Source organism: Citrus clementina, unplaced genomic scaffold (assembly GCF_000493195.1).
Source record: "Citrus clementina cultivar Clemenules unplaced genomic scaffold, Citrus_clementina_v1.0 scaffold_3, whole genome shotgun sequence".
NCBI lineage: Eukaryota > Viridiplantae > Streptophyta > Magnoliopsida > Sapindales > Rutaceae > Citrus > Citrus x clementina.
This window is the reverse complement of record NW_006262339.1, coordinates 47,698,016-47,713,835: the sequence shown is the minus strand read 5'-3', so window position 1 is coordinate 47,713,835 and position 15,820 is coordinate 47,698,016. Positions and strand designations below refer to the sequence as shown.

General features: G+C 32.3%; 1 protein-coding gene across 2 annotated transcripts; it reads left to right on the top strand.

Moving 5' to 3' along the window:
• Positions 1-4,341: 4,341 nt before the first annotated feature.
• Positions 4,342-8,911, top strand: LOC18046692 (CBL-interacting serine/threonine-protein kinase 9). 2 transcript variants are annotated; one of them, XM_006444688.2, is made up of 15 exons: positions 4,344-4,726; positions 5,000-5,062; positions 5,294-5,365; positions 5,506-5,613; positions 5,705-5,785; positions 6,012-6,065; positions 6,156-6,281; positions 6,360-6,449; positions 6,628-6,750; positions 7,084-7,191; positions 7,515-7,631; positions 7,745-7,801; positions 8,057-8,131; positions 8,223-8,293; positions 8,399-8,911. In XM_006444688.2, exons 1-15 carry the CDS (start codon positions 4,550-4,552, stop codon positions 8,403-8,405), a joined length of 1,329 nt encoding a protein of 442 aa, XP_006444751.1. In that variant the 5' UTR covers positions 4,344-4,549; the 3' UTR covers positions 8,406-8,911. The 2 variants fall into 2 exon arrangements, with proteins under 2 accessions (XP_024044031.1, XP_006444751.1); XM_024188263.1 differs by lacking the exons at positions 7,515-7,631; positions 7,745-7,801; positions 8,057-8,131; positions 8,223-8,293; positions 8,399-8,911 and adding an exon at positions 6,865-6,931 and having other exon boundaries at positions 4,342-4,726; positions 7,084-7,170.
• The last annotated feature ends 6,909 nt before the right edge of the window (positions 8,912-15,820 follow it).

Here is a 15,820-nt window from a genome sequence, read left to right as displayed (position 1 = left end):
ACCCTAAAATTAGGCCTCCTGTCATGCTTACCAAGAATGACCACAAACAAGTTATGTATGTCTTCGCAGATTTCTCAGCCTCCTGCTGCTTTGCTACATCTCTCTCTTCTTTGTATATTCCCATATCAAAAGAAATTGATTAACCAAAAACAATTCTTGGGTTTAGCCTGAAAACACCAAAATTAAGTTAACATTAACAGAACTTGATATTACATACTTATATATAAGCTAGTGGGAACAATAATGACCTTGATCTATATATAGAGACATACCTAATAAGCTTTGACAGATATGTTGAAGAGATGAATCAGATTGGTAGACTGTTCGTTTATAACAGCAAGTCTTGAGTTGGGAGCTAAGAGGGCAAGAGATCCATGGCTCAGGCCTTAAGAAGAAAAAGATTTTGCTACTGAGGCAAGTAATGACTGATTGAGCTACCCATCTGGCGTGCCTTTTTATCTAAGGTGTTATTTGTTAAAAGTAAACGATTACGTCAAAGGTTTTAACACTATTTTATTTTTGTTGCCTTGATGCAGCTATCCTGGGAAGATTCAATTTGTTTTTCAATGTGGGCTTTCCTATGGTTTATTTGACAAGTGGCTTGTTTGATTTAAGGAAATAATAATGAACTCATGTTCACAAAATTTTAGAAACAAAAAATGGAATAATCTTGTTCGAAACTAAATTAATGAAATTGTTTAATCAGAGAATCGAAAGTTCTCGTGGACTTGGAAGAATGAGATCATACAATGCTTGTTCTTCTACCACTAATTACCAAGAATAGTGATACAAGTCTCAATTTTTTTATTTTAAAAAATTATCTCAAATGATGTGACATTCATCAATTAGTTGGTAAGATAATACAATTAATTCACTTGAATTTTGTAAAGAATTGTCAATCAATCAATTAATGACACATCATTTGGGATCTTAAATTTTTTTTATCTCAAATAATGTGACATTCATCAATTGGTTTGTGAGATAATACAATTAATTCACTTGGATCTTATAAAGAATTACTAATCAATCAATTAATGATACATCATTTAGGATCAAATTTAGGATAAAAAATTTAGATTGTCTATCATTGCTCAATTATATATGTATATATATATATATATATAGTTAATAAAACAATACTACGTGTAAAATGATTTTTGAAACCATGTTCTTTCACTCATCCCCATTCTATAGACAGTAATTCTTTTAAAAAACAAATACAACAATGATAACGTGCTAATTCCCGTTGACAATTTTCTTTATTTTGTGCACTTCCAGTTGTGATTTATTTAGTCCAAGGGTTGCTATCATATTATATTAACTAAATATTGGGTATATGCTCGTTTAGCCCTTAGATTTTGACTTAAATACCTCAAAACACCTTTGCAGTAAAATATATTACATTCTTATCCTTATTTTTTTCTTTTCTTTCACAATTATACCCTTCCAACAATATTCTTGACATTTATTAATTTATCAAAAAAATTAATTCGTAAATTAACCAATAAATATTAGTATTAAAGTAGTAGTATTTTTTGTACGTGTGCAACAATTTTATTAATATCATTTATAAATAATTAATATTAGCCAACTTAAAGCTATGTTTAAAATCCTTATAACAATCTTACCAATAATTATTTTATAAAAAATTAATTTACCAAATTAATCCTAAAAATAAATAATAATATAAAATTTTGTGTATATTTTTTTATATTACTTTTAAAGTTAATTTGATAAATTATCAATGTTTTACATTAATATCCTAAAGAATATTGTTGTAAGGATATTATTGTAAAAAAAAATAAAAGGTAAAGATAAAAATGTAATATATTTAATAGCAGCCTAGTAGGGGTGTGTAAACGTATTTTTTTAATATAAAGATTAAATGAATACTTAACTTAAAATAAAAGGAGTAAATGAATATTTATCCATAAATATTTCTATATGAGTGTTGAGTGAGAGTGACCTACTTCTTCTCTTGATGTAGGCTGTATTTCAGATAACATAACCCAGATATTAGTGTTCTAAACTGGAAAGATAGATAATAGTTGCTATCCAGTAAGTATCCACAAACAGGTTGTTACTGGACAGCCACCACTGGGATAGTTATGATCTAAAATAAATATCTAGATTTGGTAAAAGCATGTGGCTTTTTTCTATTGGCCCTAAGCTCTTTCAGTTTCAGGGGGCATACGCAACTGGGTTTATTTAACTTGGAACCGAACCAATGCAACTTTCCCCAACTTTATAAATTAAAAATATGAACCATAACAATCAGGTAATATTTGCAGTATTCAACATTTTGTGTTTTGCCACTAAAGCGACTGATGGTGAGTCAAACGATAAAGCAACTTGGAGTGTTACCTAAGATACCTTGGGGTAATTTTTAAAAATTTCTCCTGAGGTTTGAGGCTGTTGCAAGTAGATGGTGAAAATTATTTTATTTGTAAAAGACCCCCTATTGTTAGTTAAAATTTTCATTGACTAACTGTTGACTTTAAAAAGACAATATTACCCTCAATAATAGTTTACCCCTAATAATAGTTTACGTCAGTTAAAATTTCCTTAAAATCTTAAAAAAAAAAATTACAAACTTAAAAAAAATTATATTTTTATATCAAATAATTAAGATTTGTAATTTTATTACAAACTTTAAAAAATTATATTTTTATATCAAATAATTAAGATTTGTAATTTTATTACAAACTTAAAAAAAATTTACGTCAGTTAAAATTTCTTTAAAATCTTAAAAAAATTAAAATTACAAACTTAAAAAAATTATATTTTTATATCAAATAATTAAGATTTGTAATTTTATTACAAACTTTAAAAAATTACATTTTTATATCAAATAATTAAGATTTGTAATTTTATTACAAACTTAAAAAAAATTATTTTAAGATTTGTAATTTTATTTTTTTAAGATTTTAAGGAAATATCAATAACTTGATCATGGTGAAAATAATTGTTTTAATTACTTATGAAATTATAAATATTTAGAATTGTAAATATTGAGGGTAATATTGTCTTTTTAAAATCAACAGTTAGTTAATGAAAATTTTAACTAACGGTAGGGGGCTTTTTACAAATAAAATAATTTTCACCATCTACTTACAACAGTCTCAAATCTCAGGGGAGGTTTTTAAAAATTAACCGGATACCTTGAGGGTTAATTAAAAATTTAAGGTTCTTGGGTTTAGGATCAGGTTTTTTTTTTTTTAAAGAAAGAATTCTCTTTTAGCAATTTTTTTTTTTTTAAAAAAATTGAGATGCCTATTGTATTGCGCGTCAAAATCCATAACACTCGCCGAAAAAAGAAAAGCCCAGAACAAGATCATTTGAGAAAATGAGCCCAAGTAAAATAGGCCACACAGTAGCTGGCTCGTTTTATAAAAAATCTGCCCAGTCAGAGAATGCGTGGATGAGGTTCTATTACTGCTCCACGTCCGAAAGTAACAGGATAAGGGGTGTGATTGTCAATTCATTAAATAGGAAGGTTATCAATTATTGAAGAATACTTCAGGGTGCATGATTCATTTTCATTCACTGATTCACTGACTTCTTTCTGCACGCATCTGTTGTTATTATATAAAATAGAGGTCCGCACCTCAAATTACCTAAATAACCTCTTCTTTGTTTATAAAACTCCCTAATCTATCGTCCTCGATTAGATTAAGAGTGATCCCGCATGCATGATGGTTGATGCATCCATCTTATTGCGCCAGTATTTTGCTCATTATTTTTGTGGTTTTGATTTTTTTTTTTTAAATTTTTTCCCATAGAACAATGCCTAGTTTAAAAGAATATAAGGAGAGAAATATGGAGGATAGTAATTTGCTTGTTTTGATTCTATTTTTCGGTCAAAATAATTAAAAATATATCATCACTATATTTGTGTGTTCGTATAATTAATAATGGGGGCCCTTATGTTACATTAAATGTACCATACATAACCTACAAGAACTACACAAATTATGAAATCCACATAATTATGTGGTTCTTATTGATTGTGTATAGTACATTCAATGTAACATAACAAAATCCATTAATAATATGAATTAATGTGAACCAAAGACAAGATAGATTATCCTCGTAACTAATTACACGACGGCAGGCTGGCTGGTTGGCTGTTTGTTGTACCGAGTCAGTTTGGTAATTTGAGGACTCAGGATACGGTTGTTATTAAAAAAATTTCAAATAAGGCAAAATCATAAATCAATCAGGGTATACGCGCAAATTACACGGCCCTATATGATTGGATGAGAGGGCGGAATCTGGGACCCGAAATTCCTTTGTGGGACCCACTTCCCCATCCTATTTCCCGTACACTGGATTTAGAACACCATACAAATTTAAATGTTCATTCTATACAAGACGTGAGGAGCCAAGCAACTGGACCTCCTTCAAATCTTCGTTCAAACCAACATTTTCAGGCAACGGAGGAATAAAGCCAATCTCCTTCGTGTATCCATAACTATATATATACGCGCGCGCGCACAGCGGTGGTGTGGAATTGACCGCTATATATCGGACGGCGGAGGTTGAGAAAATGAGCGTGAAAGTACCGGCATCGAGGACACGTGTAGGGAAGTACGAGTTGGGAAGAACCCTTGGTGAGGGTAGCTTTGCCAAGGTCAAGTTTGCAAAGAATGTTGAGACCGGAGATTTCGTGGCCATTAAAATTGTTGATCGTGATCAAGTCCTTCGTCACAAGATGGTCGAACAGGTACCGTGCTTCAGTTACATGTGCATCAACATGCATGTGTAAAATATAAAAGTGCATGCATATAATATAATATGCGCTTACGGGTTCGTAGTCACTGGCTAGAATAATTTGGTTTTGTTCATTTTGATTGAAATTAATTGACCAACTATTTATTCTTAATTTTATGTTACCCGGAAACGGGGCCTACGAGAGAACGCAGAGTAAAGATTCATTCTTGTTTTAGTTATTGCTGATTTATATTATTAAAAATATATTATATGCTCTTGTTTGCAGATAAAACGTGAAATATCAACAATGAAGCTTATCAAACATCCGAATGTCATTAAAATTATTGAGGTAACAGAGAATAATCTCTTGAATTTTCTCTTTAATACTGTTAAACGTAACCCATAATTTGTTCTGTATTGTTTTACTTGTGTACAGCTTTCTGTTCTTGTTTTATGAAGATTATTATTACACGTGCTTATATTTAAGCGAGTGATTTTACATTTAAACTTTTGAATCAGTCATTCATAATGGAATTTGCGTCCGCAAATGTGTGTATGTGGCTAATGGACTGATTTACAGGTCATGGCTAGCAAAACAAAGATATACATTGTTCTCGAATTCATTGACGGCGGCGAGCTCTTCGATAAAATTGTAAGACATTGATCTTTAGGAGCTACACGGAATTCACAGTTTTATACATACATTTTTCTTTTTTCTGGGTAGTATGTTTCGTGTGGGTGAATCAGCTATTTACATATTCCCATTCTTTAATGTACTGTATAATTTTCTAGGCGAAGCATGGAAGATTGAAAGAGGATGAAGCCAGAAGATATTTCCAGCAGCTCATTAATGCAGTGGACTATTGTCATAGCAGAGGGGTGTTCCATAGAGATTTGAAGGTTTACCAAATTGCATTTCCTTAAATTTTATCTCATAATAATGTCAAGGGACTCCGGTTCATAATTTCATATGTTATTCGCTTGTTTGCAGCCAGAGAATCTTCTCCTAGACTCGTATGGTGTTCTTAAAATTTCAGATTTTGGTTTGAGTGCAATTTCTCAACAAGTACGGGTAAGTAATCACGCCTACAAAGAATGCCCAGAAATTTTACCACACCTGGAAATTATACTGTACTAGCATCGGATAGTTCATAGTAATCACTTAGTTGGGGATGTTTTATTCCTATTTTTAATGAATATATGATTTACTCGACTAAAAGTCTAAAATTGAGAAAACCCATTTGAGCTATACATACAATGAAGGCAGAGCCCGAGCTCACTAAATCTTCTTATTGTAGGAGGATGGGCTGCTTCACACTGCTTGTGGTACACCAAATTATGTTGCTCCTGAGGTATCTGTCAATAATTTTATGGAGATAGGAAATTGCAACATTACAACTATTTGTATTTGTTCTGAGTGACATTTTCCTTTTTCTGATCAGGTGCTCAATGACAAGGGATACGACGGTAGAGCATCTGATGTTTGGTCCTGCGGGGTTATTCTCTTTGTACTTATGGCTGGGTTCTTGCCTTTTGATGAGTCGAATCTTATGGCTTTGTATAGAAAAGTAAGTACATTCCATTTCCTTTCTGTGTATGGTGAGAGTTACAAAAAATGCACTAACAAATATTCATATACTTTGCAGATTTGCAGGGCTGATTTCTCTTGTCCGTCATGGTTTTCATCTGGTGCCAAGAAACTAATCAAGCGTATTCTTGATCCAAACCCTGATACAGTAAGCTCCAAAAATCTTACCTGTCTCAATCTTCATAAGTATTTTCTGTATCTCCCTCCTGTCTGCCATTTCGTTGCTCAGGAGTGTGGTTGGATGACGACTATGTGCATTTGACTTATTGATTGGGTTGTTTTAAAATGCACGCGTTCCTGTTAACTTGTTACTTATTTTGTTGCAGCGAATGACTATTTCTCAAATGTTAGAGGATGAATGGTTCAAGAAAGGGTACAAACCACCACATTTTGATAAGGAAGAGGAAGTGAATCTCGATGATGTTGATGCTATCTTCAATGACTCGAAGGTAAGAAATCGACCGTATTTGTGTTTCAATTCCTAGAACCAAATAAATTGTTTGAAGATTATTACAAATGCATTGTATTAAGGTGATTACTTCATTATTAATCTTCAATTGCAGCATATTACTTATCTACCCTGCAATGCACTGTACAAGATCAATCTACCTTTTATTGCAGTGTATTAAGGTGACACTGGTTGATTATTCAGTTTGTTGAGATTTGACACGGGAGGTGGACTGTGATCATGATTTTGTGATCTGAAAATTTAGTCAATATGGAAGAAGAAAATCAATAGAAGTTTAGGCTGGGGTTATTTATTCATTTCCATATTATGACAGGAAAATCTTGTAACTGAGAAGAAAGAGAAGCCTGTATCAATGAATGCTTTCGAGCTAATCTCTAGGACCAAGAGTTTCAGCCTTGAAAATTTGTTTGAGAAACAAACGGTACGTATTATTAGATTTATGCTTTTTTTTTTTGTGATGATTATCGGTGAAAAAAAATTCAAGTATTACTTATTTGGAAACCAATGATTTACCAAAAAATAATTTTCAGGGGGTCACTGTTCCTTCTAATTTCACTTAATCTGTCGTTTAATTACCCAAAAACTTGTATAGATTGCCTTTTCCAAAATTGTTCCCTACCTCTGCAAGTTCCATTTTATATTAACGTAAAAACTATCATTCATCCAAAAAGAAAAATGGGAGCCCTCTTATTCCTTTCCTGCCTGATTATATCTCTCTCATATGTCTGGAAATTGTATCTCCAGGGCCTTGTGAAGCGAGAAACTCGTTTTACTTCCCAACGCCCTCCAAATGAAATCATGTCTAAAATTGAGGAAGCTGCAAAGCCTCTTGGATTTAATGTTCGCAAGGGAAACTACAAGGTAGACTTATCCATTGTTCTTGGTGCACCTGTTGACTTTCTTTGCTTTGCAATTGGCTGCCACTTGTATAATTCGTCTTTTCCAGATCTCATTTCTTGATTTATTTGAACCAGATGAAGTTACAAGGTGATAAAACTGGAAGGAAAGGCCAGCTCTCTGTAGCTACTGAGGTACAGAACATTGCCTTTGTAGCACACAGAACATTCTATGATCTTATGAAATCTCACCATTCCAATTATTATTCGTGTATGATGATGGTTCACACTTGGAATTGAAGATAATGGAATTTTGAATTTGAAATTTCACATATCATGCTGCAACAGATGTCTGTTTAAAGCATGGACAATTAAGACCACCCATCTTTGTTCATATAGTAAAAATTTCATACCAAAAGTTTGAATAACGAAATGGCTTTCTAACTTCAGGTGTTTGAGGTGGCTCCCACTTTGCACATTGTGGAGGTTCGCAAAACTGGTGGCGACACGCTAGAGTTTCACAAGGCATGTTCCCGTTTTCTAGCCTTTATTTGTTTTTCATAATTTGCATGTTAAGAAAATTAATCATATCTCCCATTCTTTGATCATATTGCAGTTCTACAAAAAATTTTCATCGGGACTGAAAGATGTTGTCTGGCAAGCGGAAGAAAATAAAGAAGAATTAAGGTGGATATATTTGTATACATCTCTTTCTCCGCATGTCTCTGTTTTTATAGCACATCTCTTTCAAACACATTGACATTGTATTGAATCTTTAACTCTTTTGTGCAGGGCGTGACAACAACTGCAGATGGGTCAATTATTAGTTAATTCTTCTAATTTGTTTTGGTTTCTGTAAGTGAATGCGTACACACACATTTTCAAGAAATAGGAAATGAATGTTATTCGCTGGCGAAATGAAGTGGACATGAACTAAAAGCCCCACTCAAAAGAGTAGGTCTTGGTTCTGTTTTCTGGGCCCTCTTTCCCCTCAATTTCGCATCATTTTTTGTTTTCCAACCGTATTTCATTTTCTTTTTTCTTTACAAAAGTCGTTAAAAAGTTTCAATAAATGGAGGTAACAAGGTGGCGGCATCATATTTGCTGCGCGCGTGTGAAATTTTTAGATTAGAATTGGGATTAGGATTAGGAGTATATCTTAGGTTTCATTTTTTGCTTTCTGTTTTATTAAACCAAAACTTCAAAAATTCGATGCGTGAGAAAGGGGAAAAAAATGTAAAAAATATTTGTATCATTTATTAAACCTCTGCTTAATGAATAGGAATTAATTTGTTTTTCCTAGAATTTCTTTTTTATCAAGCTTTGTAGCATATCTTCTCTTTGAGATAAGAGTCTCCGATCGCATGTTATCTTGTGGTTAATTATTCAAAGAAAGAAACAATTGTCAAAAGGTGTCGAGACTACCGACGATAACCCTCTAGTGCTCGAGTGCGTCCATTGCACTCAATTTTTAAAGAGAGAGAGAGAGTTTAAATAAAAGTGGACAATATTTTTATAATTATTTTACGTCTCCCCTCCAGATGTACGAGGCATTTGCCTTTATATGGACAGCTTTGAAGTATCGAGGTGGAGTTAAAATGACATGTGACATCGCTATTGCGACAAGTGTCCACAAAGCCCATACATAATGACATCTATCAATATGTGTCAATATTTTTTCAGAACAAGTATTTTTTGGACACTTGTCTTGATTTTTTACTCTTCATCTTTAATGGGCTTGGGCTTGACTTTGACCCTTATATTGATTATTTATTGAATGGATCGGTTTAGTTAGCGGCACATCATCTACAAGTAAATTTTTATAAAGTTTTTACTTGTAGAAACTTAGAATGTTTCTAAGTAATTGGCCTTAGTCCATTTTTGAAGAGAATGGCACTAGGACAATTTTTTTTTTCCTAATAAGATTTGCTGGTATGCACTTCACGAAAAGTGTTTGTTTGTAAGCATATTTTGTAGAAATTTTATTTTTTTGTAGGCTCATTTAATAAAATGTGTATTTGTCCATAAATTCATTTCATATAATATATGTTTACCTTGGACGCGCATCCTATAGAATGTAGTTTTGGCCTGTAGACTCATTGAGTATGATGTTTATCGATCTATAGACTCACTCTATAGAATATTTATTTAACCACTTATACATTTTATAGAATATTTATTAGCTTATAAGCTCATTTCATAAATTGTATGTTTGCACGCATTAATATTGATTATTCATAAAAATAAATTAAAAAAATTAAGAAGAATATGCACGCATTAATAAAGATTTGAGAGAATCTCTCAATGTTAAAAATGCTCTGGGCATCATCCAACTTGGCTACTATATGGCCTTAAATTCAATAGTAGGTAATAGGTGGGTTACTCCCAGGTCCCAAGATTGTCACTTCATGAGTTCAGTTTGCCTAACAACCTTTATGTACGTAATTATAGGTTGACAGGCGTGGTTATATATGGTCAACAGGCAATAAATTAAAAAGGCCCAAAAAGAAAAAGAAAAAAAAAAGCTTTAATTTATTATGATGAGAAATGCCTACTCAGATGGCGTGAATTTTTCAAAATCCTCTGTTTGAGTAAAAAAAAATAATGATAAATAACACGTACAAATGTTTGGTCTTAATAATCTTGCTCAAGCAACCTGGAAACGTCACATGGGGCATTTGGTCAATGCCAACTCCATCAATAAAACAGAAACTACACTTCCTTCAGCCAGATTTTGAATTTCTGGACTCTGTTTGGATCTAATAGTACCTACTATATTGTTTCAATTTTACGTATATTTTTCCTATATATGCACAGCAATCCCGCTGGTGGTTGACAATGGAATAGTAGCCAATTACTTGATTTTTACTTTATAAACTGTTTACTGTGTACCAAAAAAATTTGGAAGCCGATATTGAAAGATTTATTAAAAAGAAAATGAAGATTAAACCCTAAAATCTGGTTGAAGTAGGAATGTTAATAGATGAATCCGAGTGAGGCCTTTGCCCATGCTCCTGCCTCTAAACAAAACGTTTGATGAATTGTAGGGGTGGGCAAACGTTTGGGGGAAGTTAGAAAGGGAAAAAAAAATAAATTCTAAACATTGGAGTCGACGTTAGAAATTCAAATTATTATTTTTTTTTCTTTTTAATAATTTTTAGTAGTTTAATTGTCAATTCCACTTGGGTCGGGACCACTCCCATCCCAAGTATGAACTAGTTCAGTTGGTTTAGACTCGTACTGCTGTAGGGATAACACTGAATACCATTCATTGTAGATTTTAACAATTATCAAGTTTATTCACAATTTGTAGCAGATTTTTCGCAAGTTTTCTCATTTAAAATTATAAATATTAAAAGAATACTTTTAATAGTATATAAAAACTTCAATTATATCATTCAAACTATAAATTTATAACAATAACCTAAAAAATCGGCACACAATATTGAATTCTCGATTTTATTAGTGTAAATAAGAAATTAAAATTTCAAAATGAAAACAAATATACAAAATATATTAATAAAACACAAAATATTTATATTGTAAGTAAATAATGATCACTAATATTAATGTCTTGATCTATTTTTTAATCAATAATATTAACAAGTTAGTTTTATAAAACTATAGTTAACAATTAATTAATTTTAAAATTGTGTACTTTTTATTATAGACTATGGAGTCCGCAACTTGCAAGATTACCCACCCACAGTAAGCGAATTTTTCCAGACAAGTTTGGGCAGGTTTGTGGATTGACGGGTAAGTTCGCTATCGTTATACACGTGCCAATGACAAGCACTTTTAAGTGTCCGTCGTCGGAAAAGAAGATGAGGCAGGAATTTCACTCTCGAAAGATTTAAAGGTTGCTGCTGGGGATGCATTGAAAACAAACATTATCACCTTGGTCCCTCTCTTCTTACCATTGACAGAGCAATTCAGGTTCTTTATTACACTTGTGCGCAAAAAACTGTTCACAGCTAATGTTGAGACTCAGATGCGGAGCTAAATTTTGATAAATTGAAAATTTTATCATGCCACGTCATATTTTAATCAAGAGTTCTTTTCCTATTAAAAAAAAGTTACATAAATTTAAACAAAACAAAATCCATAAAACATCAACAACAAAAAAAATACGCTTAATTATTTTTAGTAATGTTTGTGGGATTATACAACTTAAATGAAATTTTTCTCTAAAGTTAAAAAATTGTGAAAGAATGTGCAGTCCAAAATGAGCCAGGACCAAAATGAAGATTTTACGCTTAAAATTCATGATAATATCATATTTTATTTCGTAATTTATTAATTCTACAAAAATCTGTTGGTGTCGTGGCACCCTCTAATCTGAATGGGGCTCCGCCCTTGTTGAGACGGACCCACACACACACATGCCCCATAAATTAAGCTTGCTTTTGAACATTTTTTGCGTTCATATTGGTGGTAGGCTATTTTGGACACGATGTAGAGGAATTTGCGACTCAATGACTCATATATGGAACCTTCAAGAGTGGCTCCGCACAGTTTTGGTAACAATTCTAGTATCTCAGTATGGTATGAGTTGGCTTATACAGATGACAAAGGACGGGTAAAGCAAATAGATTGGGTTTGGTTTAAAATGTAATACAGTAAAATCTCTTTATAGTGTGATATTATTTGAATACACTATAGGATAAAATATAATGCATCAGAACTTGTGTGTTTTTTTTTTTAATCTTTTATCTTATCTATGATTTTATTATGGTTAAGGATCTTAATTGAAAAATTACTTCTATATATGAATATGTGTGTGTAATTAATCTCTAATATGGATGTCCATATTTTTTAAAAGCGGTTTTGAATTGACACCACATAGTGTTATATTTAACTAAACAAATAATAATAAAAGCACGTTAACACTATATAATGTTATCCCAAATCTACATTTAAAAAAATACAAACATCTGCACCTAACAAAGATTATATATAATTTTAAAACAGATCAAATTATTGCCTCTAATGGTGTCTACGCGGGTTTCGCCTTCCACTCCTTTTGGTTTTCCGAAGGCTTTAGCATTATATTATTGGTGATTGTCTTGGTCATTCAATTGGATGTCAAAAAATGAAAAAATAGAAAACAAAAACGACGACTATTTTCTTAATTTGATAAACTAACACATGTATCAAAACAATGGGACACGTTTTCCCTGCATTGACTCGTATTCATTGGGATGGTTAGCAGCTAGAGAGTATTTATTGCGATTAGTGTAGTGATGCTCATGCGGAACCAACGCGCGGATAACTGTATATTTTTAATGAAGACTTAAAAACATGTGAAGATACAGATGTATGAGTGTATGACGATGTCATGTCCCCAATCCAAGACTTGAATTGTTGAAATATGATGATTGGTAATTGTGACAGGCGGTCGGCGGACGCTTGTTCCCAACTTATCAATTAGTGCCCAGGTTGCATAGACAACAGCTAACGGCGTCAAGCACATACAGCTATGATCAAAATCTTTGAATCTACAGAAAAGTCAAAGAAATTAAAATGATAATATTCTAGTAAAGATGATCAAATATTCCTTTCACACGTTCAGGCTAAGGTGTATGATAGTTTTCTTTTTAAATAAAAATAAACCTTAAAAAAATGTAAAAAAAATATATTAAATGATAAAGAAGATACAAAGGGAGTTGCACAGTCTACCAAATACCTACAATTTATCCATCCAACTGGAGTGAAGAAAAAGAAAAAATTGACTTAAAGTAGTGCACGTATTTTGTTAAAGGATTAAGAAAACCGTATTTGGGCATCTCTCAAGAATTATCAAAGATTTCTTCAATTCTATCGAAGAAGAATCCCATCATCTTAATTCAGAAAAACTCAAGTTAATGTGGGTAAAGTATTTTCGGTGCCATTACCTTCTCAATGGATTTAGGAACAATGAAACACTAATAGACTTTAGTATGATTAAGTATTTGAACAATTTAGTGTGGAGTTGCGAAGGAACAAAGAGATATTGGTTTTGAGACAAGGCTATGCAGTCATTAAATCAAATTATAGCTACAATAAATGCCAACTTTCTCATAGTTCGCAGTTTCAATTGCATAAACAATTGACGGCATAAATTTTTGAATGAAATAAGATTTGATTCCCAAATCGATATAACAAATCTCTATTAAAATATGCCTTGAGAACCTCTACGAATAACATAGCAAAAAGTTTGGACCAAAATTTTGTCTAGAGAGACTATCAATATTAACTTTAATCAAAGAAAAGACTGAGGGATGTCATAAAATTGTAAAGATCCTTGGATAAGTAGGAAGAGAATTGTTCAAGCCAAGTAAATTATAAATAAGAAACGAGTCAAGATGACTAACAAAACCTGGGAACAAATTACTCATGTAATAAATATTGACCAAGCACTGATTCTTAATGCACGAGTCACCGATAGCACATTCTATAGATGACATGCCCCTCACCGACTCTCTATTGGATCCAAGGCGAATCATGTGAAAATCATAATTTTACTTATCCCATTCTTATATGTAAAGCTCATAATATAAATTTAATCCATCAATATATAAAAACTAGCCTCGGGCCTCTACTATAAACATATAATAGCGTCCATCCCTCATCCAAAAACATATTCAAAACTTGCACACACTTTCATACCTCACTATACATACATATATTTTTGTGTGTCTCTGTGTGTGTGTGTGAAACATGGTCAAAATACAAAACATGGAGCAGTGCGTGTTGTGACCCAACCTCAACTAACCATAAATTGAGCTGCATGAAATCCAGTAAATACTTAGGAGAAATAGGGTAAATAAAAAAATTGTGAGCTTGCAACTTTAAAGAGTGAATATAATTTATATATAAAAATAAAATAGTGCTTATGCACAATCATATAGCATAACTTCGCGCTTGACTATAATACATAGCCTACATGAAATTATACACACATACATGGAAAAATTGCACAATATAGTACCCATGAGAAATCATTTTCATACTCGTTGAGAACATCATCGCACAAGCAGCATCGAGAAAAAACATTTCATATCTAGCTGAATTAATATTATCGCATAGGCAACATAATCTAACTCTCAATACGCAAGCGCTGAGCACTTAATAGGAAGGATACGCCTCTGGTAACTTACAATCACATCTCATGACATCATAAATCATATAATATGCATACATGTAATAATTTCATGTTACTAAATCAACCAATCAAATATAAATATTTCATGAAATACATAATAATAATAATAATAATAATAATAATCATCATCATCATCATCATCCACTCATAGATCCTAAGCTGCTCTCAGGGTTTTTAGGAACTCTTAGGTACTTGGATTTTTCTAAAATGCAGGGTTTAAAATTAACCATTGAAACAGATATAAAAAATGATATATATCATGAAAACTATAACATGATTACTCAAACTTCATAAACCTATTACCCATTAATCCATTAAATATAAATCTGACTACTTAATTCTATTTCCCGTAACTTTTCCACTTTAGCTTTCCTTTTCAATTTCCTATCTCATTTGCTTTCTTTTCCACTCTCGGATTTTCTCCCTTCTCTCTTATTTCTTTTCTATTTTTATTTTCTTCTTGTTTCGCTCCACGTTTCTCTTCTTCTCTTCTTTCTTTCCCTCTTTCGGTTTTGCATTTGGTTTCTCAATTTGCTTTCAGTTTCCAAATGGTCTCCAGTTGTCAAGCAGCCCTCAATTTTCAGCTTTATAAACAAACCGAATCCAAGCATGCAGGTGAAATCGACAGGTGAAACAAGTGAAGCATGTTAAAACAAGAAAATCCAACAAAGCATGCATGTAAAAAAAAACGGTTAAACATACAGGTCCCATTTACATGAAGCTGGCAGCTTGCTTCTTTTATTTATCTTAACCACGTGTGGGTTTTTCATGCGTTACAATAGATGCCAAGGAATTCGGGTATAATATATCCTTTTTGAGTAGACTAAATGATTGATCTGGTCTCTTCAAACTTCAACTTATTCATGGCCCTTTAAATATGGTAAACCCTATCTTACATGCATGTAAGATACATTTCCCTCACATGAATAGTACATGTGTGGGACCCACATACCATTTATGTGAGAGGAATGTATCTTACATGCATGTAAGATAGAAGGACCCTTTAAATATTATACAACACCACAAGGGACGCCATCAATCATATAAACAGATGTATCATGAGAAGGAAA

What these genes read in the sequence shown, in the direction of transcription:
- LOC18046692 (XM_006444688.2), top strand. Translation starts at nt 4,550, where the DNA reads ATGAGCGTGAAAGTACCGGCATCGAGGACACGTGTAGGGAAGTACGAG. An exon ending in ATGTCATTAAAATTATTGAG is followed by an intron (nt 5,063 to 5,293) that starts GTAACAGAGAAT and finishes ACTGATTTACAG; the next exon opens with GTCATGGCTAGCAAAACAAA. An exon ending in ATTTGTTTGAGAAACAAACG is followed by an intron (nt 7,192 to 7,514) that starts GTACGTATTATT and finishes TTGTATCTCCAG; the next exon opens with GGCCTTGTGAAGCGAGAAAC.